The 19,782-nt window shown below is 46.5% G+C and overlaps 3 protein-coding genes across 3 annotated transcripts; all 3 read right to left on the bottom strand.

Annotated features, from left to right (window-relative positions):
* Positions 1–5,846: 5,846 nt before the first annotated feature.
* LOC308175717 (histone H3.2) lies at positions 5,847–6,257 on the bottom strand (the record flags this gene model as incomplete). The annotated part of the gene is made up of 1 exon (XM_080550265.1): positions 5,847–6,257. The coding sequence occupies one exon, from the start codon at positions 6,255–6,257 to the stop codon at positions 5,847–5,849; it is 411 nt and encodes a 136-aa protein (XP_080406391.1).
* A 978-nt stretch (positions 6,258–7,235) lies between these two features.
* On the bottom strand, positions 7,236–7,622 carry LOC308175732 (histone H2A-like; the record flags this gene model as incomplete). The annotated part of the gene is made up of 1 exon (XM_080550280.1): positions 7,236–7,622. The coding sequence occupies one exon, from the start codon at positions 7,620–7,622 to the stop codon at positions 7,236–7,238; it is 387 nt and encodes a 128-aa protein (XP_080406406.1).
* Positions 7,623–8,364: 742 nt separating this feature from the next.
* LOC308175713 (histone H1-like) lies at positions 8,365–8,976 on the bottom strand (the record flags this gene model as incomplete). The annotated part of the gene is made up of 1 exon (XM_080550261.1): positions 8,365–8,976. The coding sequence occupies one exon, from the start codon at positions 8,974–8,976 to the stop codon at positions 8,365–8,367; it is 612 nt and encodes a 203-aa protein (XP_080406387.1).
* Positions 8,977–19,782: the final 10,806 nt, after the last annotated feature.

Genomic DNA, 19,782 nt, shown 5'->3' with positions numbered 1-19,782 from the left:
CACACACACACACACACACACACACACACACACACTCACAATCAGTAAAAGAACATAACATTAATCAAGATGTTTGGAATGGTCTGATAAGATTGACTCCTTACAACAGCACATGGTCAAATTTAGACACTATTATGACTGCAACCATTTCAATCTTTTAGCAATGTTGTAGTAGGAAATGTAGGCTCAACTGTTCTATTGTGTGGAGCTCTGCCCCATAGGAGAGCTCTGCTCCTATTGGTTTACTCCTATAGGTAGCCAATGACTGAATTATTTATTGATTTATTCAGGGGGGGTGAGAGAGACTGTTTTGCCCTGCCCGGTAAAGACAAGGGCACTCTGAGAGGAGATTGCGAATCTGCTGGCAAAGGGTGCAATGGTCCTAGTCCCCAGGGACCAGTGGTTTGTACTCCCCCTCAATCTGCTGGAGCTTCAGGCAGTCAGACTGATTGCTCAGCTCAACTGCAAAAAAACAAAACTTCCCACCTACACTTAATTTCCCGCCTATTTGCACACGCCTTATATGGCTCTCCCACTCTATCTCTTCTGATCTCTTCTTTCTCCTCCCAAAATGAGAGAGAGATAGAGATGTACTAATTAAAAGTCACTCAGACCAGTTGCAGCCTGGAGTCATCCTTAGCCTAAACCTGTCATAACTGACCATTAGAGGAGGGGGAAAGCACACACTGAAATATCTTATTGTACGGCTCCTACAAGGACAATTTAAGGATTTACTAAACTGCTGTGCAGGTAACAGCTGCCGTTATAAGCTGTTATCCAACTTTTTATGGTCTGTGTGCATCCTGCTCTGTTATCAGTTCAAATAGCCATACCTTTCAGATACACATTTAATAGATACACAGACAGCTGACTGCACCTTACATGAATGTACCCGCTTTGTCTCAGTGTTTGTGAGGTCAACATGAGCCCACGTTCTTCAGTACAGGGCCTATTGTAAATGCAAATTCCCAATATTTGGTATTGTAAATGTAAATGTAAATGTATTGCAGATCAGACCTGGGTCGAACTAATTGTGTATTTAAGTATTTGTAGGTACAATTGAGATCCACATTGATCATTTGAAAATAAAAACCTAAAACAATTATACCTCTTGATTACCTGACACCTTTGCTGCAGAGAGGGGAGGGGGGATTTCCTGGGAGATGAAACTATGTTTGTGAGGCGCACGCACACACACACACACACACACACACACACACACACACACGCACACACACACCTTTACCTGGAACACAGCACAGAGGGGACTTTCAACCCCATAGTGGTGTTGTACTTGTCTTGTTTATGGTTATGGTTTATGAGGCACTGAGGTCAGGAGTCCTTCCTGCTTCTAACAACTGAGGGAGAGAGGGAAATCAGAGGAAGGAAAGTAAAGGAGAGAGGGAGTGAGAAGGAAAGAGAGAGAAAAAGACATAGCAAAGGTAAAAGAGAGATAGGGAGAGAGAGAGAGAGAGAGAGAGAGAGAGAGAGAGAGAGAGAGAGAGAGAGTGTGTGTGTGTGTGTGTGTGTGTGTGTGTGTGTGTGTGTGTGTGTAGCAGCATTTAGAAACTCTACCCTGGCTTCCTGTTAAGTTCAGAATACATTTCAAGATCCTTCTGCTTGTTTATAAAGCTCTCACTGGCACAGCACCAGAATATCTGAAAGATCTTTTGCTAGTATATCAGCCCAATAGAGCTCTCAGGTCTTCTGACGCTGGTTTTCTCTGTGTACCACATGTACAAAAGAAGAGATTTGGTGAGGCTGCATTCTCATTTTATACTCCCAAATTGTGGAATGCACTGCCAGTTTACATTAGGGATGCAACCTCAGCAAATATTTTCAAGTCAAGACTAAAACCCCATATTTTTTATATTGCCTTTAAATGACTAAATGATTAAATGATGATTATATAATGATTGGAGCATTTTGAGCTGCAACGTTTGCAGGAAAAGCGCTATACAAATAAAAGTTATTATTATTATTATAAGTGGACCGGTTCTGGTGGCCATACGTATGCCTTTTTCATGGCAAAGATCAGGCTCAGTTATGACTGCTCGAGTTGGTCCCGATTTGTCTTCCTTTGCTTGAGATCTGTGTTCTTGTGGCGGGCCGGATCCGGTCCATGGGCCTTAGTTGGACCACGTCTGCTCAAGTCCCTTTAACTTCAGACCAAGGTCCTAATCATCACTTTGCTCTAGTCCCTTTAACTTCAGACCAAGGTCCTAATCATCACTTTGCTCTAGTCTAGTCCCTTTAACTTCAGACCAAGGTCCTAATCATCACTTTGCTCTGGTCCCTTTAACTTCAGACCACGGTCCTAATCATCACTTTGTGTACAGTACATGATGTGTGTGTAATATGACATGATGCGAATGTTTTCTCTCTCTGTGAATGTGTTTGTGTGTCTGTAGTGAATGCAGTGGATGTTTTGCTACATGCTTGTAGACTAGAGCTCAGAGCAACTGAGAGGAAATGGAGAAAAACTGGCCTTTCTGATGACCTTAACCTCTATCACTCTCTCCTTGCCAACTACGCCTCCTCGGCATCAGCTGCTAAAACATCCTACTATCATTCAAAAATGCATTCCTCTGCCTCTAATCCTAGAAAACTGTTCTCCACTTTCTCTTCACTCCTTAATCCACCTCCTCCCCCTCCTCCTTCCTCCCTGTCCGCCGATGACTTTGTCACCTACTTTGAAAAAAAGGTGGACGACATCAGCAGCACCTTTCTCCCCCCACCGCTCCCTCCTCCCACTAACAATGCTAACACCGTTCCCACTAACAATGCTAACACCCCTTCCAAACTCTCCCCTCGACACTCGATCTCTGGATTGTCATCTTTTCCCCCCCTCTCCCCCGATGATATTCTCACACTTATCACATCAAAGCGGGCAACCACATGCCCTCTTGACCCCATCCCCTCCCCTCTTCTCCAATCCATTTCCGCCGACATCCTTCCTTACCTTACCACCCTAATCAACTCCTCCCTATCCACTGGATCTGTCCCAGCGGCCTTCAAAACCCTTGACCCATCATCTGTCCACAATTACAGACCGGTATCCCTTCTCTCCTTCCCTTCCAAAACCCTTGAACGCGCGGCATCTAAACAACTGACTGACTATCTCCGGAAGATGGATCACTTAGACCCCCACCAATCCGGCTTCAAGGCTGGGCATTCCACTGAGACTGCGCTCCTTGCTGTCACGGAAGCCCTCCACTCTGCCCAAGCTTCCTCCCTCTCCTCTGTTCTCATTCTCCTTGACCTGTCTGCTGCCTTCGACACAGTCAATCACCAGATCCTTCTCTCCATCCTCTCAGACCTGGGCATCTCTGGCACCGCACACTCCTGGTTTTCTTCCTACCTGGCGGGCCGCTCCTACCAGGTGACCTGGAGAGAATCGCTATCTTCTCCACGAACCCTCTCCACTGGAGTTCCCCAGGGTTCCGTCCTAGGGGAATGTCTCTCGCTGACATTTCAACTTGGATGGCTGACCACCATCTCAAGCTCAATCTTAACAAGACCGAGCTCCTCTTCATCCCCGGGAAAAAGTGGAGAAAAAAAGTGGAGAACTCTACTGTAACCCCCTCCCTGACAGCCAAGAACCTTGGAGTGATCCTGGATAACCGACTATCCTGTGCGGAGAACATTGCAGCAACGGCTCGCTCCTGCAGATTCCTCCTCTACAACATCAGAAGGATACGACCATTCCTTACCAGAGAGGCAGCGCAACTCTTGACCCAGGCACTGGTCATCTCCCGCCTGGATTACTGCAATGTACTCCTGGCTGGGCTCCCCGCTTCAGCCATTAGACCTCTGCAGCTCATCCAGAATGCTGCTGCCCGGCTGGTATTCAACCTCCCCAAATACTCGCATGTCACCCCTCTCCTTCGCACCCTGCACTGGCTCCCGATAGCAGCTCGCATCAGATTCAAGACCCTGGTGCTTGCATACCAGGCAGCTAAAGGGACAGCCCCTGCCTACCTGAAGGAAATGGTAACCCCCCAAACCCCTGCCCGCTCACTCCGTTCCTCCACCTCGGCTGACCGACTGGCCCCACCTCCTCTACACAGCAGTCGGGCTGCCCGATCACGTCTCTTCACAACACTGGCTCCCCGCTGGTGGAATGAGCTCCCCACGACTGTCAGAACGGCAGAGTCACTACCCATCTTCCGTCGTAGACTGAAGACCCATCTCTTCAGGTTACATCTTAACTGCTCCTCCTGAGACATCTTCCGACCCTCACCACTACGTCTCCTAAAGACACCCGCTTTCCCCTTTACTGTGTCCCTAAGAACTTCTACTGCCCCCCTTGTACTGTTTCTCAGTTTCTCCAGTAAAAAAATTAAATAAAATAAAAAACGTTTTAGTAGAAGGCGATAATAGGGAGAAGGTTTTTCTTTCTATCAGTGGCCCCGGGCCTGAGCTAGAGTACTCTTCCTGCAACGAATAGTGGACTGCTGATTCACATGCTTAGTATTCAAATGTATTGATTGTAAGTCGCTTTGGAATAAGGCGTCTGCTAAATGCCAAAAATGTAAATGTAAATGTAATGTTTTACTGCCACCAGAGCCCAAGACCTAGGGCATCAGCAGGGGGTGGCAGGGAGAGATCCCTCTGTCCTCCAGAGTAGGAGTGTACCTGGATCACAGGTCAGGTACTCTGTCCTTCTACAGCGTCTCCTCTGACACAATGACCCTCCTCCACAGAGTCCAGACCACATTCTCTCAGCCCCTCTATCCTGGGTTTGGGCCTCATTGGGGTGACAGTGCTGAGCTGTGTGATCTTAGAGCTCCCCATAAGTGAGTGATGCTTTATTATAAGCTACTATTCTGTAGAAATATATTTCTCTGTGATTTGGTTTTAAGAGTTTATATGTAATTATTTCCCACTTCAATGAATCTCAGAGGGTTGACTCTCAGATTGAGCTCTCTCTGTGAAGTCTAGAATATGAGATTATTGGATCCCAATCCTGTGATGGTGTCAACAGTCAGAGGATGTTCATATCTGGTCAGACTTGACCTCTATTACATATTCCTGGGGTCAGGTCATCTTCATTTGAATGATCCAATGATTGCAAATAGGACATTTGTTTTCAATGTTTTCTCAATAAACTGTAAAAGAGATTTTTTTTTGAGAGATTATTATTATTATTTTCTACATTTAAATGTTTTCCTTGTACAATGTAAATAACCCTAACCATCAAATCAGATTCAACTTTATTTACAATACACATACTGTGGCACATTTCATTCACATATGCAGTATAGTCTAACGTGTTTTAATAACCCTGACATATTTAATACAATACAACATGCTTTTATAATGTGCTCATTGTGTGTGGATTTATGACAAATTCTTCTAATTTAATCCATTTTAAATTGAGTCTATAACACCACATAATGTAGAAAATTGAAGGGGTCTGAACACTGTATATATACATATACTATCTATTTTAAGAACAGCCTATGGGGGTACCGCATGTTGATGTCCTCCCTAAGCTTTAGCTGAAGTAAATCAGACCTTGTGTGGAGAAAATCCGTGATCTACAGAACACACTGACTGACCCTGATTTACGTCGGATTATTTTACATAAGGAGTGCTTATCATAGTTAGACCATCACAACGAATTCACACAATAAGGCCTTATGCTGTTGTGAATTGTCCTACATGTATTTCGGTTACCGAGATAGCACGGTCAGCATCCCTGCAGGCTACTCATTTGAGTCGTATAACCTATAGATTAAGGCACTACACGGGTGGTAAATGGAAACACGCCTTTGAGGGAAATATTGAGGTGGCTCTTAAAAGAGCCTTTGGGGATTTCCTCTCAGATCGGTGTGGTCATCTTAGGCGCGCTCTCCACGGATACGGCGGGCCAGCTGGATGTCCTTGGGCATGATGGTGACTCTCTTGGCGTGGATGGCACACAGGTTGGTGTCCTCGAACAGACCGACCAGGTAAGCCTCGCTGGCCTCCTGCAGGGCCATCACAGCAGAGCTCTGGAAACGCAGATCGGTCTTGAAATCCTGGGCAATTTCTCTCACCAGGCGCTGGAAGGGCAGCTTGCGGATGAGCAGCTCGGTGGACTTCTGGTAACGACGGATCTCCCTCAGAGCCACGGTGCCGGGCCTGTAACGGTGAGGCTTCTTCACGCCGCCGGTGGCCGGGGCACTTTTACGGGCAGCCTTGGTGGCGAGCTGCTTCCTTGGGGCTTTGCCGCCGGTGGATTTACGAGCGGTTTGCTTGGTTCTGGCCATGACGATATCTTCCTTCGTTCAGTTGGAGTATAACCAATCTCAACAGAACGTTGTACATTTATAAACCCCCAGTCGTGCCCCGATTGGTTGGCGACTATAGACGAGCTCATTGGCTCGTTTGCGCCTCCTTCTCCGGCTGCCATTGGACACGAGCACCGTCCGCGCCATTGCCGCCACAAATTCAAACACTTAAACCCTGCCGCGCGCTTCCTTTGTTTGGCCCCTCCCCCAAACCGTTGGCTTCAAAGAGATGTAATTCCGATATCTTTTGTCAATGATAATCTATCCTTTAAATTATTATTTTTTAAAGCCAAAACAAGTGTGAAGATACAAAAAAGTATGTAATGTACGACTATATGAATACAAATGAACAAGAACAGTGTAAACATGATGTACAGAGATCAGCGTGGTGCAGACACTTATTTTGTCACCGGTTGTGTTCCATTGGACGTCCTTTAATCTCGCTGCTGTTGTGGACATTATTGTCCTCTATCCTTAATCTATAACTTCATCATTGTTGTCCTCTTTTCTAAATCTATAATTTCATCATTGTTGTCCTCTATTCTTAATCTATAATTTCATCATTGTTGTCCTCTAATTTTAATCTAGTTTCATAACTAGTTGTCCTCATCCAGTTCATACAAATGATGAACCAAACAAACGCAAACTATAATTATGGAAGAACAAGGTCCACTACACAAGGAAGGGGTGATGTTTAAAACCTTATGAAGGACTGAACGTTATTTCTAATGCTGAGGCAGTGACATCACGAGGATGTTTTCTGCCCAACCCTGTGTAATATGTATGGTGCGTTCTCTGCCTCGTACATGAAATCATAATTAGTGTTCTTCACAACATGAAACACTCATAACGCAGACAAACAGTGGAGGGAGATGGACTGCACTTTTGGAGAGAGAAGTGGTTGGCTCTTAAAAGAGCCTTTGGGGGGTTTGAGGAGGTGAAGCAGCGGTGGGACGTTTACTTCGCCTTGGCGGGCTTCTCGGTCTTCTTGGGGAGCAGCACTGCCTGGATGTTGGGCAACACACCGCCCTGAGCGATGGTCACACCGCCCAGCAGTTTGTTCAGCTCCTCGTCGTTACGGACAGCCAACTGCAGATGACGGGGGATGATACGAGACTTCTTGTTGTCGCGGGCGGCGTTGCCGGCCAACTCCAGGATCTCAGCAGTCAGGTACTCGAGCACGGCGGCCAGGTAGACCGGTGCGCCGGCGCCCACACGATGGGCATAGTTGCCCTTACGCAGGAGCCTGTGTACACGGCCCACTGGGAACTGGAGTCCAGCCCGAGAGGAGCGGGTCTTTGCCTTTGCTCTGGCCTTGCCTCCGGTTTTACCTCTTCCTGACATCTTGAAACTTAAAGCGAATTCTGTGCAAGTTAAAGAAAAAGCAGATACTCCTTGTTCGCTTGGGGTGGTGTTCTTATAGCTCAGCCTGACCAGCGTTCATTGGCCACCGGGCCGATGACACCTCATCCAATCAGCAACCCGGATACGCGCGCCTCTTCCCGCCGCCCAGCGATTGGGCGCTGTTTCACTCGGCCTTTGTGAGTTTCCCTCGCGCGCCAGAAATCAAAGTTCAAATCAAACCAATAATTTCCTAATAATATACTAAATAGCGAAACAATACTCCTTATTGGCATTACAGCGAAAAGTGAAGTGCATTAGGCTCTCACAGCTCTCCCCATACGCAATGTAGTAGGCTACTACTAGAGCGAAAAGTTGACCATTTCTATCCAAATAACATTTATATATAGCAAACTACCGTATGTCGATATTGAAAGGTATTTTGTGGAGTCTACCATAGACCCCCCCCCCCCCTCACGCAGAGACAGAGTGAGACAATATATATCGTTTGTTAAAACATGTTTGTGTAAAGTATTAAACTCTCATTAAGGCCATTTCAATATTTAATATAGCTATTATTCTCGTGTGCATAGGTCAGTGATTGAGACTGGTGTAAAACGGACCTTCTTATTTGAGAAAGTTCCGTTATGTCGACATGGATGAAAATGCACTTTTTATGGAAAGGTGGGTGGCTCTTAAAAGAACCTTTTTTTGTGGTGTCAACATGAACACTGTCAACACAAGTTTACTTCTTTGGGGCTGTCTTCTTTGCCTTGGCTGCTTTGGGCTTCGCTACCTTGACGGCCTTTTTGGGGCTCTTGGTCGGGGCTTTCTTGACAGGTGCGGGCTTCTTAACCTTCTTGGGGCTCTTGGCAACCTTCTTAGCGGCGACGGGCTTCTTTGCGACTGCCTTCTTGGGAGACTTCTTAGCGGCGACGGGCTTCTTTGCAACGGCCTTTTTGGGAGACTTCTTAGCGGCGGCGGGCTTCTTTGCTACTGCCTTCTTGGGTTTTGCGACGGCGGCTTTCTTCACCGTTTTCTTGACCGCCTCCTTGTTAATCTTGAAAGAGCCGGAGGCACCGGTGCCCTTGGTCTGGACCAGAGTGCCTTTAGTGACGAGGGTCCTAACGGCGACCTTGACACGGGAGTTGTTCTTCTCCACGTCGTAACCACCGGCAGACAGCGCCTTCTTGAGCGCGGCCAGAGACACGCCGCTCCTCTCCTTGGATGCGGACACGGCCGTCACGATGAGCTCGGCGACGCTGGGGCCAGCTGCTTTCTTGGGCCTGGCTGCTGCCTTCTTCTTGGGGGCCTTGGCCGGAGCGGCGACGGCGACGGCTGGTGCGACTTCTGCCATGACTGTAAAAAGTCTCGTTTGTTGCGGGCTACAAATCACTCTGCGATGCTGCTCTGTGATAATGAAGCTCAACCCGGAGATGGGGGCTGGTCTTAAACGCTACATGAGAACCGTACAGACTCAACCCTCGATGCTCGGCAATCTTGGCTGACAAAATGTGCTGGCGTCTGTGTTTTCTCCTCGCCAATAATGGGCCAAAAGTCACCGATGGAACCGGCTTGAGGTCCAAATTTGAACGGACCAGCGACCAGACATGCCTCCGTTCAGAATAAAATCATGTGGGCCGCGAAGGCCTCGTGTATTTTGTTGTGATTCGCTCAAAACCCCGCCGTTCCACCGTCGGAGGGAGCGATGCGCACAGCTTTCCCTGTGCTATTTGTGTCCTAAACTGGCTAAAATGTATACGATTGCGACCAATACTCGTTGTCCTGGTAGCCAGGTTGTTTGGTTGGGAGTTACAAGGTTGAGGGTTCCCCAATGTGGTGCTGGGCGTTTTAAATGTGAGCTCTTTCGGGGGGCGTAAAACACAATCGCCTGGATGGGGCTGGGAGCTTGTCCCTGGGTGGTGATGGTGGTGACACACACACACACACACACTCACGATCAGTAAAAGAACATAACATTAATCAAGATGTTTGGAATGGTAAGATTGACTCCTTACAACAGCACATGGTCAAATTTAGACACTATTATGACTGCAACCATTTCAATCTTTTAGCAATGTTGTAGTAGGAAATGTAGGCTCAACTGATCTATTTTGTGGAGCTCTGCCCCATAGGAGAGCTCTGCTCCTATTGGTTTATTCCAATGACTGAATTATTTATTTATTTATTCAGGGGGGGTGAGAGAGACTGTTTTGCCCTGCCCGGTAAACAGGCCCGGATTAACCCCCTAGGGTGCCCTAGGGTGACCAGACCTGATGTGTGCCCCCCCCCCCCAACACACACACCCTCCTACTTTGCAAGTGAAAGTGTGATATTTACGGTACTATGGTTACAAAACCCATAGATTTACAAGAGCATATAACTACAGTACAGGCTAATAAGAAGGGTTTGTGTAGCTGTTGTGTTATTCCATCTGCTCTGTCTGCCTGGACTGACACACAGCTTGATTGACAGGGCTGGTCATCACCTGAGCCAGCTCGGAGGGACAGCACCCCTGTCTACAGTCATTAGCCATCATCCTGTTTGACTTCACTTAGCTCCTCTCACCTCTGCTGCTTCTACCCAGAGACACCGTAGTGAACCTTCAGCCCTCCACGCCAGGCTTGACTAGACACCGTGGTGAACCTTCAGCCCTACATGGGAGGCTTGGCTAGCGTAGTTAAGCAGGTCACCAGGGTTGCTAGCGTAGTTAAGCAGGTCACCAGGGTTGCTAGCGTCGTTAAGCAGGTCACCAGGGTTGCTAGCGTAGTTGAGCAGGTCACCAGGGTTGCTAGCGTAGTTGAGCAGGTCACCAGGGTTGCTAGCGTAGTTAAGCAGGTCACCAGGGTTGCTAGCGTAGTTAAGCAGGGTTGCTAGCGTAGTTAAGCAGGTCACCAGGGTTGCTAGCGTAGTTAAGCAGGTAAGGGTCAGCTCACAATCTTTCAATACTATACTTTAAGCTGCGCTTGATTCGATAGTTTCATATCGTAACTTGATGTTGAAACAGAACTTGATCTCCCTACAACCCCACAACCCATACCACAACCCCACAACCCATACCACAACCCCACAACCCATACCACAACCCCACAACCTATACCACGTTTTTTCTGAAAAAATTGAGAGACTGCTAACAAGATAACAGTTTGAGACCAGGGCTCCATTAGCGGAAAAAAGTTAAACTCTGCTGATTGAAAAATATAGCCTTGAGCCACCTATTATAGTCTACAAACATTCATAGGCCTAACTTAACGTTACGATTAGGTTATATGTTAATTAGTTGCTAAAAATACAATGCCTCTGTGATGATCTAGTGATCTTAATGAAAATCCAAAGAGAATTTAGAACTATAGATTAACTAGATGGGACTGAATATGTGCTGGCTGTTTACAAACAGTCGACGAATCTGCTAGAGGGGTCAATCAGTTAATTTAATTTAATAAATTTTGCCATTTAGCAGACGCTTTTATCCAAAGCGACTTACAATTACGAATTACAGGGACATTCCCCCTGGAGTAACTGAGGGCTAAGTGCCTTACCCAAGGGCACACTAGTAGTGGTGTGGCTTCAGGCGGGATTTGAACTCACAACCTTCCGATCACAAGTCCAACTCACTATCCACTAGACCACCACTACCCCTTGAATCATATAGATACCTTCTCTTGTGTATTCAAATCCAAAGTGTTCATTGCATTAACTCGGGTAGAATAATGACATATGACTCCTGTCACGACAGTCGGAGCGCAGTATAGGATTCTCACATTATTATTGGATTGGTTGTTTGCGTGCTGGGTGAAGTTAGCTAAACATTTAACCTGCTAGCTAGCAAGAGAAACATAATGTCACTCTCCAAAGGTCTAAAGAGGAAAGTTGACTGTGAAAACAGGGCATTTAAAGAGGAATGGACAGCGAACTATACGTTCATCCTACCTGGTTTCATCAATGCAAAGCCGTTGTGAGAGACTCACATTTTACGTGCTCACAATGAATGTTCCCTTCCACCTATACCTGTAACACCCCTGATATTATAGTGAGTTATCCCTCACCTCTCCTGTCCTCCCCCACCTCTCCTGTCTCCCTCACCTCTTCTGTCCTCCTCCTCCTCCACCTCTCCTGTCCTCCCTCACCTCTCCTGTCCTCCCTCATCTCTCCTGTCCTCCCTCATCTCTCCTGTCCTCCCTCACCTCTCCTGTCCTACCTGACCTCTCCTGTCTCCCCTCACCTCTCCTGTCCTCCCTCACCTCTCCTATCCTCCTAATAAATAATAAGAGGTATTATGAATATTGAATTTATACAGAATCATTTTGTTGCGCCGCGAATTAATGACTAACGGAACAAGGAAGCAGACAATGATGCTTTGCATAGGCTGTGTGTGTGTGTGTGTGTGTGTGTGTGTGTGTGTGCGTATGTGCGTGTGTGTGTGTGTGTGCGTGTGTGCTTTTGTGTGTACGTGTGTTTTTGTGTGTGTGCGTGCAAGCTTTTGTGTGTAGCCTAGATGCGTTTGTGTGTGTGTGTGTGTGTGTGTGTGCGCGCATCGGGACATCAGACAGGTACAAGCCTGCAGCCCTGCAGCCTGTCTGTATGTAAACAAAGCACAGGCACCATAATACACTTCCACTGTCTATTGATTTTCCCCTCGCTCTGCTTGCAACCTCCCCCCTTTGTTACTTCACAGCCCCACAGCAATACTATATATTCCTACTATAATATATATTGTAAATCGATTTGCATGAAGGCTTCGGTTAAATGTAAAAAAAAAAGAAAAATAATCACTTAAATCAAGTCTCGAAGACGCAACCTTTGGAACTCTAGCTGGCTGCCTTAACCACTGCGCCAGCCAGACCGCTGTGATGACAGAAATGCAAGTTGAAAGAATTATTTTTTTTTTTACACTCTTTTATTTATTGATCTATCGATCTATCTATCACACTTTCAAAATATCAAGTTATCTATCACACAATCAAACTATCTATCGATCGATCACACTTTCAAAATATCAAATTATCTATCTATCACACAGTCAACCAATCTATCTATCTATCTCGTGTGAAGTGGGAACTAATATTTCCTAAAAGACACTTGAGGAACTGGAACTGTCGTTCGGGATGTAGTTTCCGCCTGTGAGCCTTTTTTGACGCACGTATTACTTTAGCCAGTCTTTTAGCCTGCTCGCGACCAGGCTAATTATATCTGACTCAGAAGGAGCTCAACCAAGCAGCGAATTATTTGAGCCACATTGATGGAACCGAACGCAAGCTAACATTATCGAGGCTTAGAACTTTATCGAGGCTTAGAAGATAATCCACCTTAGTGGAATGGGCCCCTGGAACGTCAGCATCTAACAACAACATAAACAACAACATCAGGAACGTCAGCATCTAACAACAACTACAACAACATCAGGAACATCAGCATCTAACAACAACAACAACAACAACATCAGGAACGTCAGCATCTAACAACAACAACATCAGGAACGTCAAGTATAATTTTAATAATTATTCAAAGGCACTCTGCAGTACATGTACACAATGGTTTTGTAAATGGCAACATTTCTCATTTCTTATACAACAGCATGCAGCTGTATGTCAATAACAGAGGCCAGTGGTTTTCCGGAACATCTTTGGATTATTTACTATGACAGTTACACTGCCACCAAAATTACAAAGATTTTCTTAACCAAATGTTTTACCTTATCAATAAATCCTGTAATTTTCCTATAAGATGGAAACCTCATAGGAGCCAACGGACCCCCATGGGGATCCGAAGTGATATAAAGAGTTTACCTTGATCAATTCTCTTCATCGATATCACATTTTTTTCACAACTTTGCATGCTATACGATGCCACCATTTTTTTTCCCGAGACGGTAAACACGGCCTAAGTCACATCCAGTTTTCTCCAACTGGAGAATGTGTCATGTCCGGTTTCAACGCCGAATTTCCATACCATTGGTAGGCCAACCCCAAAAAATCCCCCCCCCCCCAAAAAAAAGAAAATAAATCTGATACATGAGAAAGGTCAAAGGTCAAAGATGGTGCCAAAATATCTCCAAATGGCCTAAACATATAGGTGTCCGCCTAAACATACCTGTACTAAAACAGGTACAAAGTTGCATTTGCTCACATTATTAGCATCGACTTTGGCACAAGTACTAATAAGACCCTGGAGTACTGATTCCTAGATGATTTGGGCTTCGTTATCAGGTTTCCAAGGTGATATTCACTGTAAAAGCTGTTGTTTTTTTAGGCGGAGACTGAATTTGAGATGTTTTATAATGTTCTAGCTCTATTTGCTCTGACACAGTAACATATATTTTGATTCTGACACTTCTACAGCCACCCCACAGGTGTTAGCTTTCATTTGATAACAATATCATTATGAAGGCCCTTGTGATTGTGGAGATATTCTATATTCACTGTGGGCATGTCATTTCGAGCAGAAAACCAGAAAAATGAGGTGGATAAGATCTGGGCCATATTCCACTAACGGTGGCTTAATATAGCGGCGCTATAATTAAATGCGGCGCTCAGGGACCTCGAGATTGGTATTCAAGCCTCAGGTGATTCCTCGAATGAGGATCAGCCTTGTGTCATCAGTGTTCACAGAAGACAGGCTTACAAATCTTCGATATGGGCGCGTGCACGCAGACATACGCAGCCCAGAAGAGTCGATCTGTCGAAATGAAGATACTCCACTCTGCAGGGGTACTACATTTGCGCAGCATTCCGAATTATTGATTTTTTATGAAGACGGAAAAATAAGATGTAAAATAGTGCAATACTGCCGCAATTAACAAGGCGAGGGAAATAGTTTGGCAAGAAATTGCTGACCGATTAAATGCGTAGGTCATACTAGCCCCAGTTATTGTTATATGTTCATATTTTAATAAATGAATATTTACTACTGTGGTGATATCAGCAGCAGGCTACAAACCGTCATATTGCCACAATGGCCTAGTGGTATCGACCGCTGCCATAGGATTTATTCGTCATTTTATATCGGTGGTTCAAATCCCTCTTCAGGCGCACTTTTTACTGCATTTCGTTGTCTGAATCTAATCTAAAATCTCATCTAAAAAAGTATGTAGGCTATAAAATTATGGTGCAGGCTAATTTACAAGAACTGACACGATTACAATGGTGTTTGAAACCTTTGCATGAAATCTTCGGTTAAATGTAAAAAAAATAAAATTAATGACTTACTCAAGTCTCGAACCCGCAACCTTTGGAACTCGAGTCCGCAGCCTTAACCACTACGCCAACCAGACCGCTGTGATGACAGCAATGCAAGTTGAGACAATTACTTCTTTTTTTTTTTACACTCTTTTCTTTATCGATCTATCTATCACACTTTCAAAATATCAAGTTATCTATCACACAATCAAACTATCGATCGATCGATCACACTTTCAAAATATCAAATTATCTATCTATCACACAGTCAAACTATCTAATCAAACTATCTAATCTATCTATCTCGTGTGAAGTGGGAACTAATATTTCCTAAAAGACACATGAGGAACTTTCGTTCAGGGTTTAGTTTCCGCCTGTGAGCCTTTTTTGACGCACGGATGACTATAGCCTGTGTTTTAGCCTGGTCGGGACCAGGCTAATTATATCTGACTCAGAAGGAGCTCAACCAAGCAGCGAATTATTTGAGCCACATTGATGGCACCGAAAGCAAGCTAACATTTTCGAGGCTTAGAACTTTATCGAGGCTTAGAACTTTATCGAGCTTTGTGGAATATGGCCCTGGTTAACTTTCAAATAACCAACCCATTATTTCTAAATATTTACGGCTTCCGTTTTGTTACTATTTCAATGATAGTTCAGGAACTCTCCACTAGTACCACTAATTTTTGAACTGGACGTTTTAACCATTTACGTTGCCAGTAGTTTACAAGCGCTTCCAGGGGAGGCTGGTTCATTAGGTGCAATTGGACAATGCCCCACCAAAGGGAGAAGAGAGAGATTTTTTTTCTATGACTTCTAGACAGTGTTGCTTCTGAATATCATAGTCCAATCAGCTAGTGTTCTGTGGAGTATATCATAGTCCAATCAGCTAGTGTTCTGTGGAGTATGTTCCAATCAGCTTCAAGTCCCGCCCCTTTCGGGGCAACTTTCAGTCTACTCGAAATTGCACTAGGCTGTTCTCGTAGACTTGCATGTAAAATCTATTTTGGTAACTTCAGGCCATTCGGTCAATTGTCTATGGGGTTTTGGGACATGCACAAAGAATCGTACGTGCTTACGTCATGTCCGGCGTAGCTTCGTTCACCTGCTTTACCATCGCTATGGCGGCTAGTAATGTGATGTAATGGGAAAATCGTATAACCGAGGATTTAGGAGGATTTCTTTCTGTAAACAAATTGAACAAATGGATTAGAAGGAGGCATCTTTTGTTCCCAACTTGAGGATATTACAACTGGACCTATTACCGAAGTCAAACTTCGTTTGTGGTCGCAATCTCCGCACCGGCTGTGTTTAGCCTGCTACTGTTGGTGTTTTGCGAAGCCAGAATACACAAACTCGACCTGAAGGTAAGAGAGCCAGCTAAGATAAAAGCTACTTCAAACATTTAGTAATATCGTCAGCATGGTACGTTTTCTATTGTCGTCTTTTAGCTTGTTTGTTTATGTATTCAGCACACGCACACACACACACACACACACGCACGCACGCACGCACGCACGCACGCACGCACGCACGCACACACACACACACACACACACACACACACACACACACACACTCACACTCACACACTCACTAGAGGGGATGAAGAGGTCTGTACAGGGGGGTAGGGGGGATGAAGAGGTCTGTACAGGGGGGTAGAGGGGATGAAGAGGTCTGTACAGGGGGGTAGAGGGGATGAAGAGGTCTGTACAGGGGGGTAGAGGGGATGGAGAGGTCTGTACAGGGGGGTAGGGGGGATGAGGAGGTATGTACAGGGGGGTAGAGGGGATGAAGAGGTCTGTACAGGGGGGTAGAGGGGATGGAGAGGTCTGTACAGGGGGGTAGGGGGGATGAGGAGGTATGTACAGGGGGGTAGAGGGGATGAAGAGGTCTGTAGAGGAGGGTAGAGGGGATGGAGAGGTCTGTACAGGGGGTAGAGGGGATGGAGAGGTCTGTAGAGGTGGGTAGAGGGGATGTAGAGGTGGGTAGAGGTGATGAAGAGGTCTGTAGAGGTGGGTAGAGGGGATGAAGAGGTCTGTACAGGAGGGTAGAGGGGATGTAGAGGTGGGTAGAGGGGATGAAGAGGTCTGTACAGGGGGGTAGAGGGGATGGCGAGGTCTGTACAGGGGGGTAGAGCTATTCTCATGCTAAAATCGACTGTAAATCCAGATTTTAAAGTTGATATTCTTCCCCGTGGAGCATGCCCCCATAACCTGTGCCCCACCCAAAATGTTTAGCACCAGCCGCCACTGAGCGCTTCCACGCTCCCAACAGTCCTCATTTCCCTCCATGGAGACCTGGTCGTTTATATTTTGTCCGGCAAATATCTGCGACCATACATGTAATGCATGTCCTTGCAATGTACTGCCTCCAAAAGACAATTTATTGCGTACGTGCAAGCCTTATAGTATTATTGGGACTTATTCTAGGTATTCTAAACTCCTCAAAAAAAAGTTCGGAAACATTATTTTTGTCGATTATTATATATATATATATATAATATTTCTCCCCTTTAATAATACCAATTGGTATTGTATGTTATATCGTTGGAAAGCCTGATTTTTCACCTTTACAACGAGGTACAACTTGTAAGGATAATGCATGCGTGGAAGGAGCAACACAGCTGAACGTGTGGGTAGCGGCCCCAATTTTTTTTTTGACAAAATCGCCTGCAATATTCTTCTGTTGGTATTCACTCTCGTTTTGAGTTGCTTGGTGGATTGGATGATTGCACTCCAACAGTAATATGGAAAAAAACTAAACATATTGGCCATTTTTACACTTTATTCATTTTACACTGTCAGGGACCTCAGTACCGTTTGGAAGATCCAAAGCCAGTCACAACAGCATGGCACCTCGTTGTAAAGGATGAGGAAGAAATATCTTTCAAGTAATACCGTACAAAAAGTGATGGCGACGACCAAGACGCCGCCTCACATATCTCCTCCACTCCCACTCCCCTGAGAATGGCCACTGATGTGGCCATGCCCCTGGTGGAATGAGCCCGAATGCCAGTCGGCCTCGCAAATCCAAAGGGACAGCCTCTGCTTCGAGAGTGGTGTCCCGGCTTTCTGTCCGCCATAGCAGATCAGAAGCCGGGGAGAAGATCTCAGTCCTGCCGTGCGCTTCACATATTGTGCCAACGCGCGCACCGGACATATACAATGTAAACGCCTCTCCCTCTCTCCTTCGTGAGGAGGAGGAAAAAAAGGCGCTCAGAGCACAGCTCTGAACCCTAAACCCACGATTAACCGTAGGGATAAAAGCCGGGTTAGGGCGTAATACAGCTTTTGTTTCGTCATCAGATATGATCAAACAATCTGCCCGTGACGAGAGAGCGCACAAATCACTCACTCGCTCAGCCGTAGTCAAGGCGAGGAGTAGACTCGTCTTGAGAGACAATAAAACGCAACGACACAGTGACAATGGGTTCGAATGGGGGCACGCACAGCGCCTCTAGCACAATCGACAGGTCCCATTTTGGCATTAGAGTCCTATGAGGGCGTCTAAGCCTACACACTTCAGTCAAAAAACCCTTAACCAGCGAATGACTGAAAAAACAGTGTCGTTGTCGCAAAACCCTCATGACAAGCTGAGATGGCAGCCGCGTAAACTTTAATAGTTCCCGCCGCCAATCCCTTGTCAACAGCGACTGTAAGAAGCACAAGAACGTTTCGACCCGACAGCAGACAGGGTCAACGTCCTGTCCCTCACAACACTGTGTAAAAACTCGCCAGCGCGCCGCATATCCCTTTGCAGTGGATTGCGCGCGCGCACTCTGAATGGTCTGAATGACCGCGTCTGTCAGACCCCTGCGTTCTAACAAATCCCTCTCAGTAACCAGGCCATGAGGGGCCCCCCCTCATAGGCGGCCCCCTCACCAAGCCTCCGGCTTGAGAGAGTGCATCTTGTCGATGAGGTATGGGCGATGGGCCCTCTACCAACATCTCCATCAGTTCCGGAAACCACGGGGCTCCGGGACGGTCCGGGGCTACCAGAATTAACTCTAGCCTCTCTGACCTCACTCGTGCCAACAGTGGGAGGATAGATGTCAGGGGTGGGAACGCGTATAACAGGACCCTCGGCCATGGGTGGTGTGCGAATGTATCGACTCCCAATGGCGGGTTGTCCCGTTCGCGCAGGGAGAAACCAAAGGCGACACTGCGCATTCGTCCGTGACGCAAACAGATCCACTTCTGCTTGCCCGAACCGTGCCCAAATCAGCGACACAATGGAGGGTGCTAACCTCCAGTCGTCGTCCCTCGGGCCTCCCCGTGATAACAGATCTGCTCCTTCGTTGAGCAGACCTGGAATGTGGAGAGCTTTTAGCGAACTCAGGCGACTCCGCGCGCGATGACGCGCGGGTCTCTCCAGTAGCTCAGGTCGGTTTTGACCGATCTCTGTATTACAATCAACTTGCGACGGCGTCTCACTGGAACCAGTCGCAGTCGTGCGAACCGCCTCTGCAGTCTGCACATGTGTAACAGGCCTAAGGGGACCACTACATGGGCTGCAGACATCAGTCCTAGTAAGGACATCCTTGACAGAGCGGTGATTGTATTTGTCACTCGACACACCCGGAGAGCTGACGTCAGTGTCGCTCTCCGTGGTGCCGATAAACTGGCCCTCATCTCGGCAGTATCCAACTGAATGCCTAGATAGGAAAACTGTTGAGCCGGCCACGGAGCACTCTCTGTCCAGTTTACAGCTAACCCCAGCTGAGTGAGGTGCTGCACCAGTGAGGTTGCGTCCCGAATGGCTCGATTTGGGCATTGGGCCAAGACCAGTAGGTCGTCGAGATATGCTAATATGCGTATCTCGTTTCGCCTCAGTGGTTCGAGTGCTGTCTGCACGCATTCGGAGAAAATTCGAGGAGCAAGCGCGTACCCGAAGGGCAGGCGCGTGTACTCGTAAACCTTCCCTTGGAAAGCAAAACGTAGGAATTTCCTGTGCCACTCTGTGATTGGCACATGAAATACGCGACC

Source organism: Nansenia antarctica (genome assembly GCF_963989245.1).
Source record: "Nansenia antarctica genome assembly, chromosome: 1".
Classification (NCBI taxonomy): Eukaryota; Metazoa; Chordata; class Actinopteri; order Argentiniformes; family Microstomatidae; genus Nansenia; species Nansenia antarctica.
Note: the sequence above shows the minus strand (reverse complement) of the source record. Positions and strands in the feature narration are given on the sequence as shown.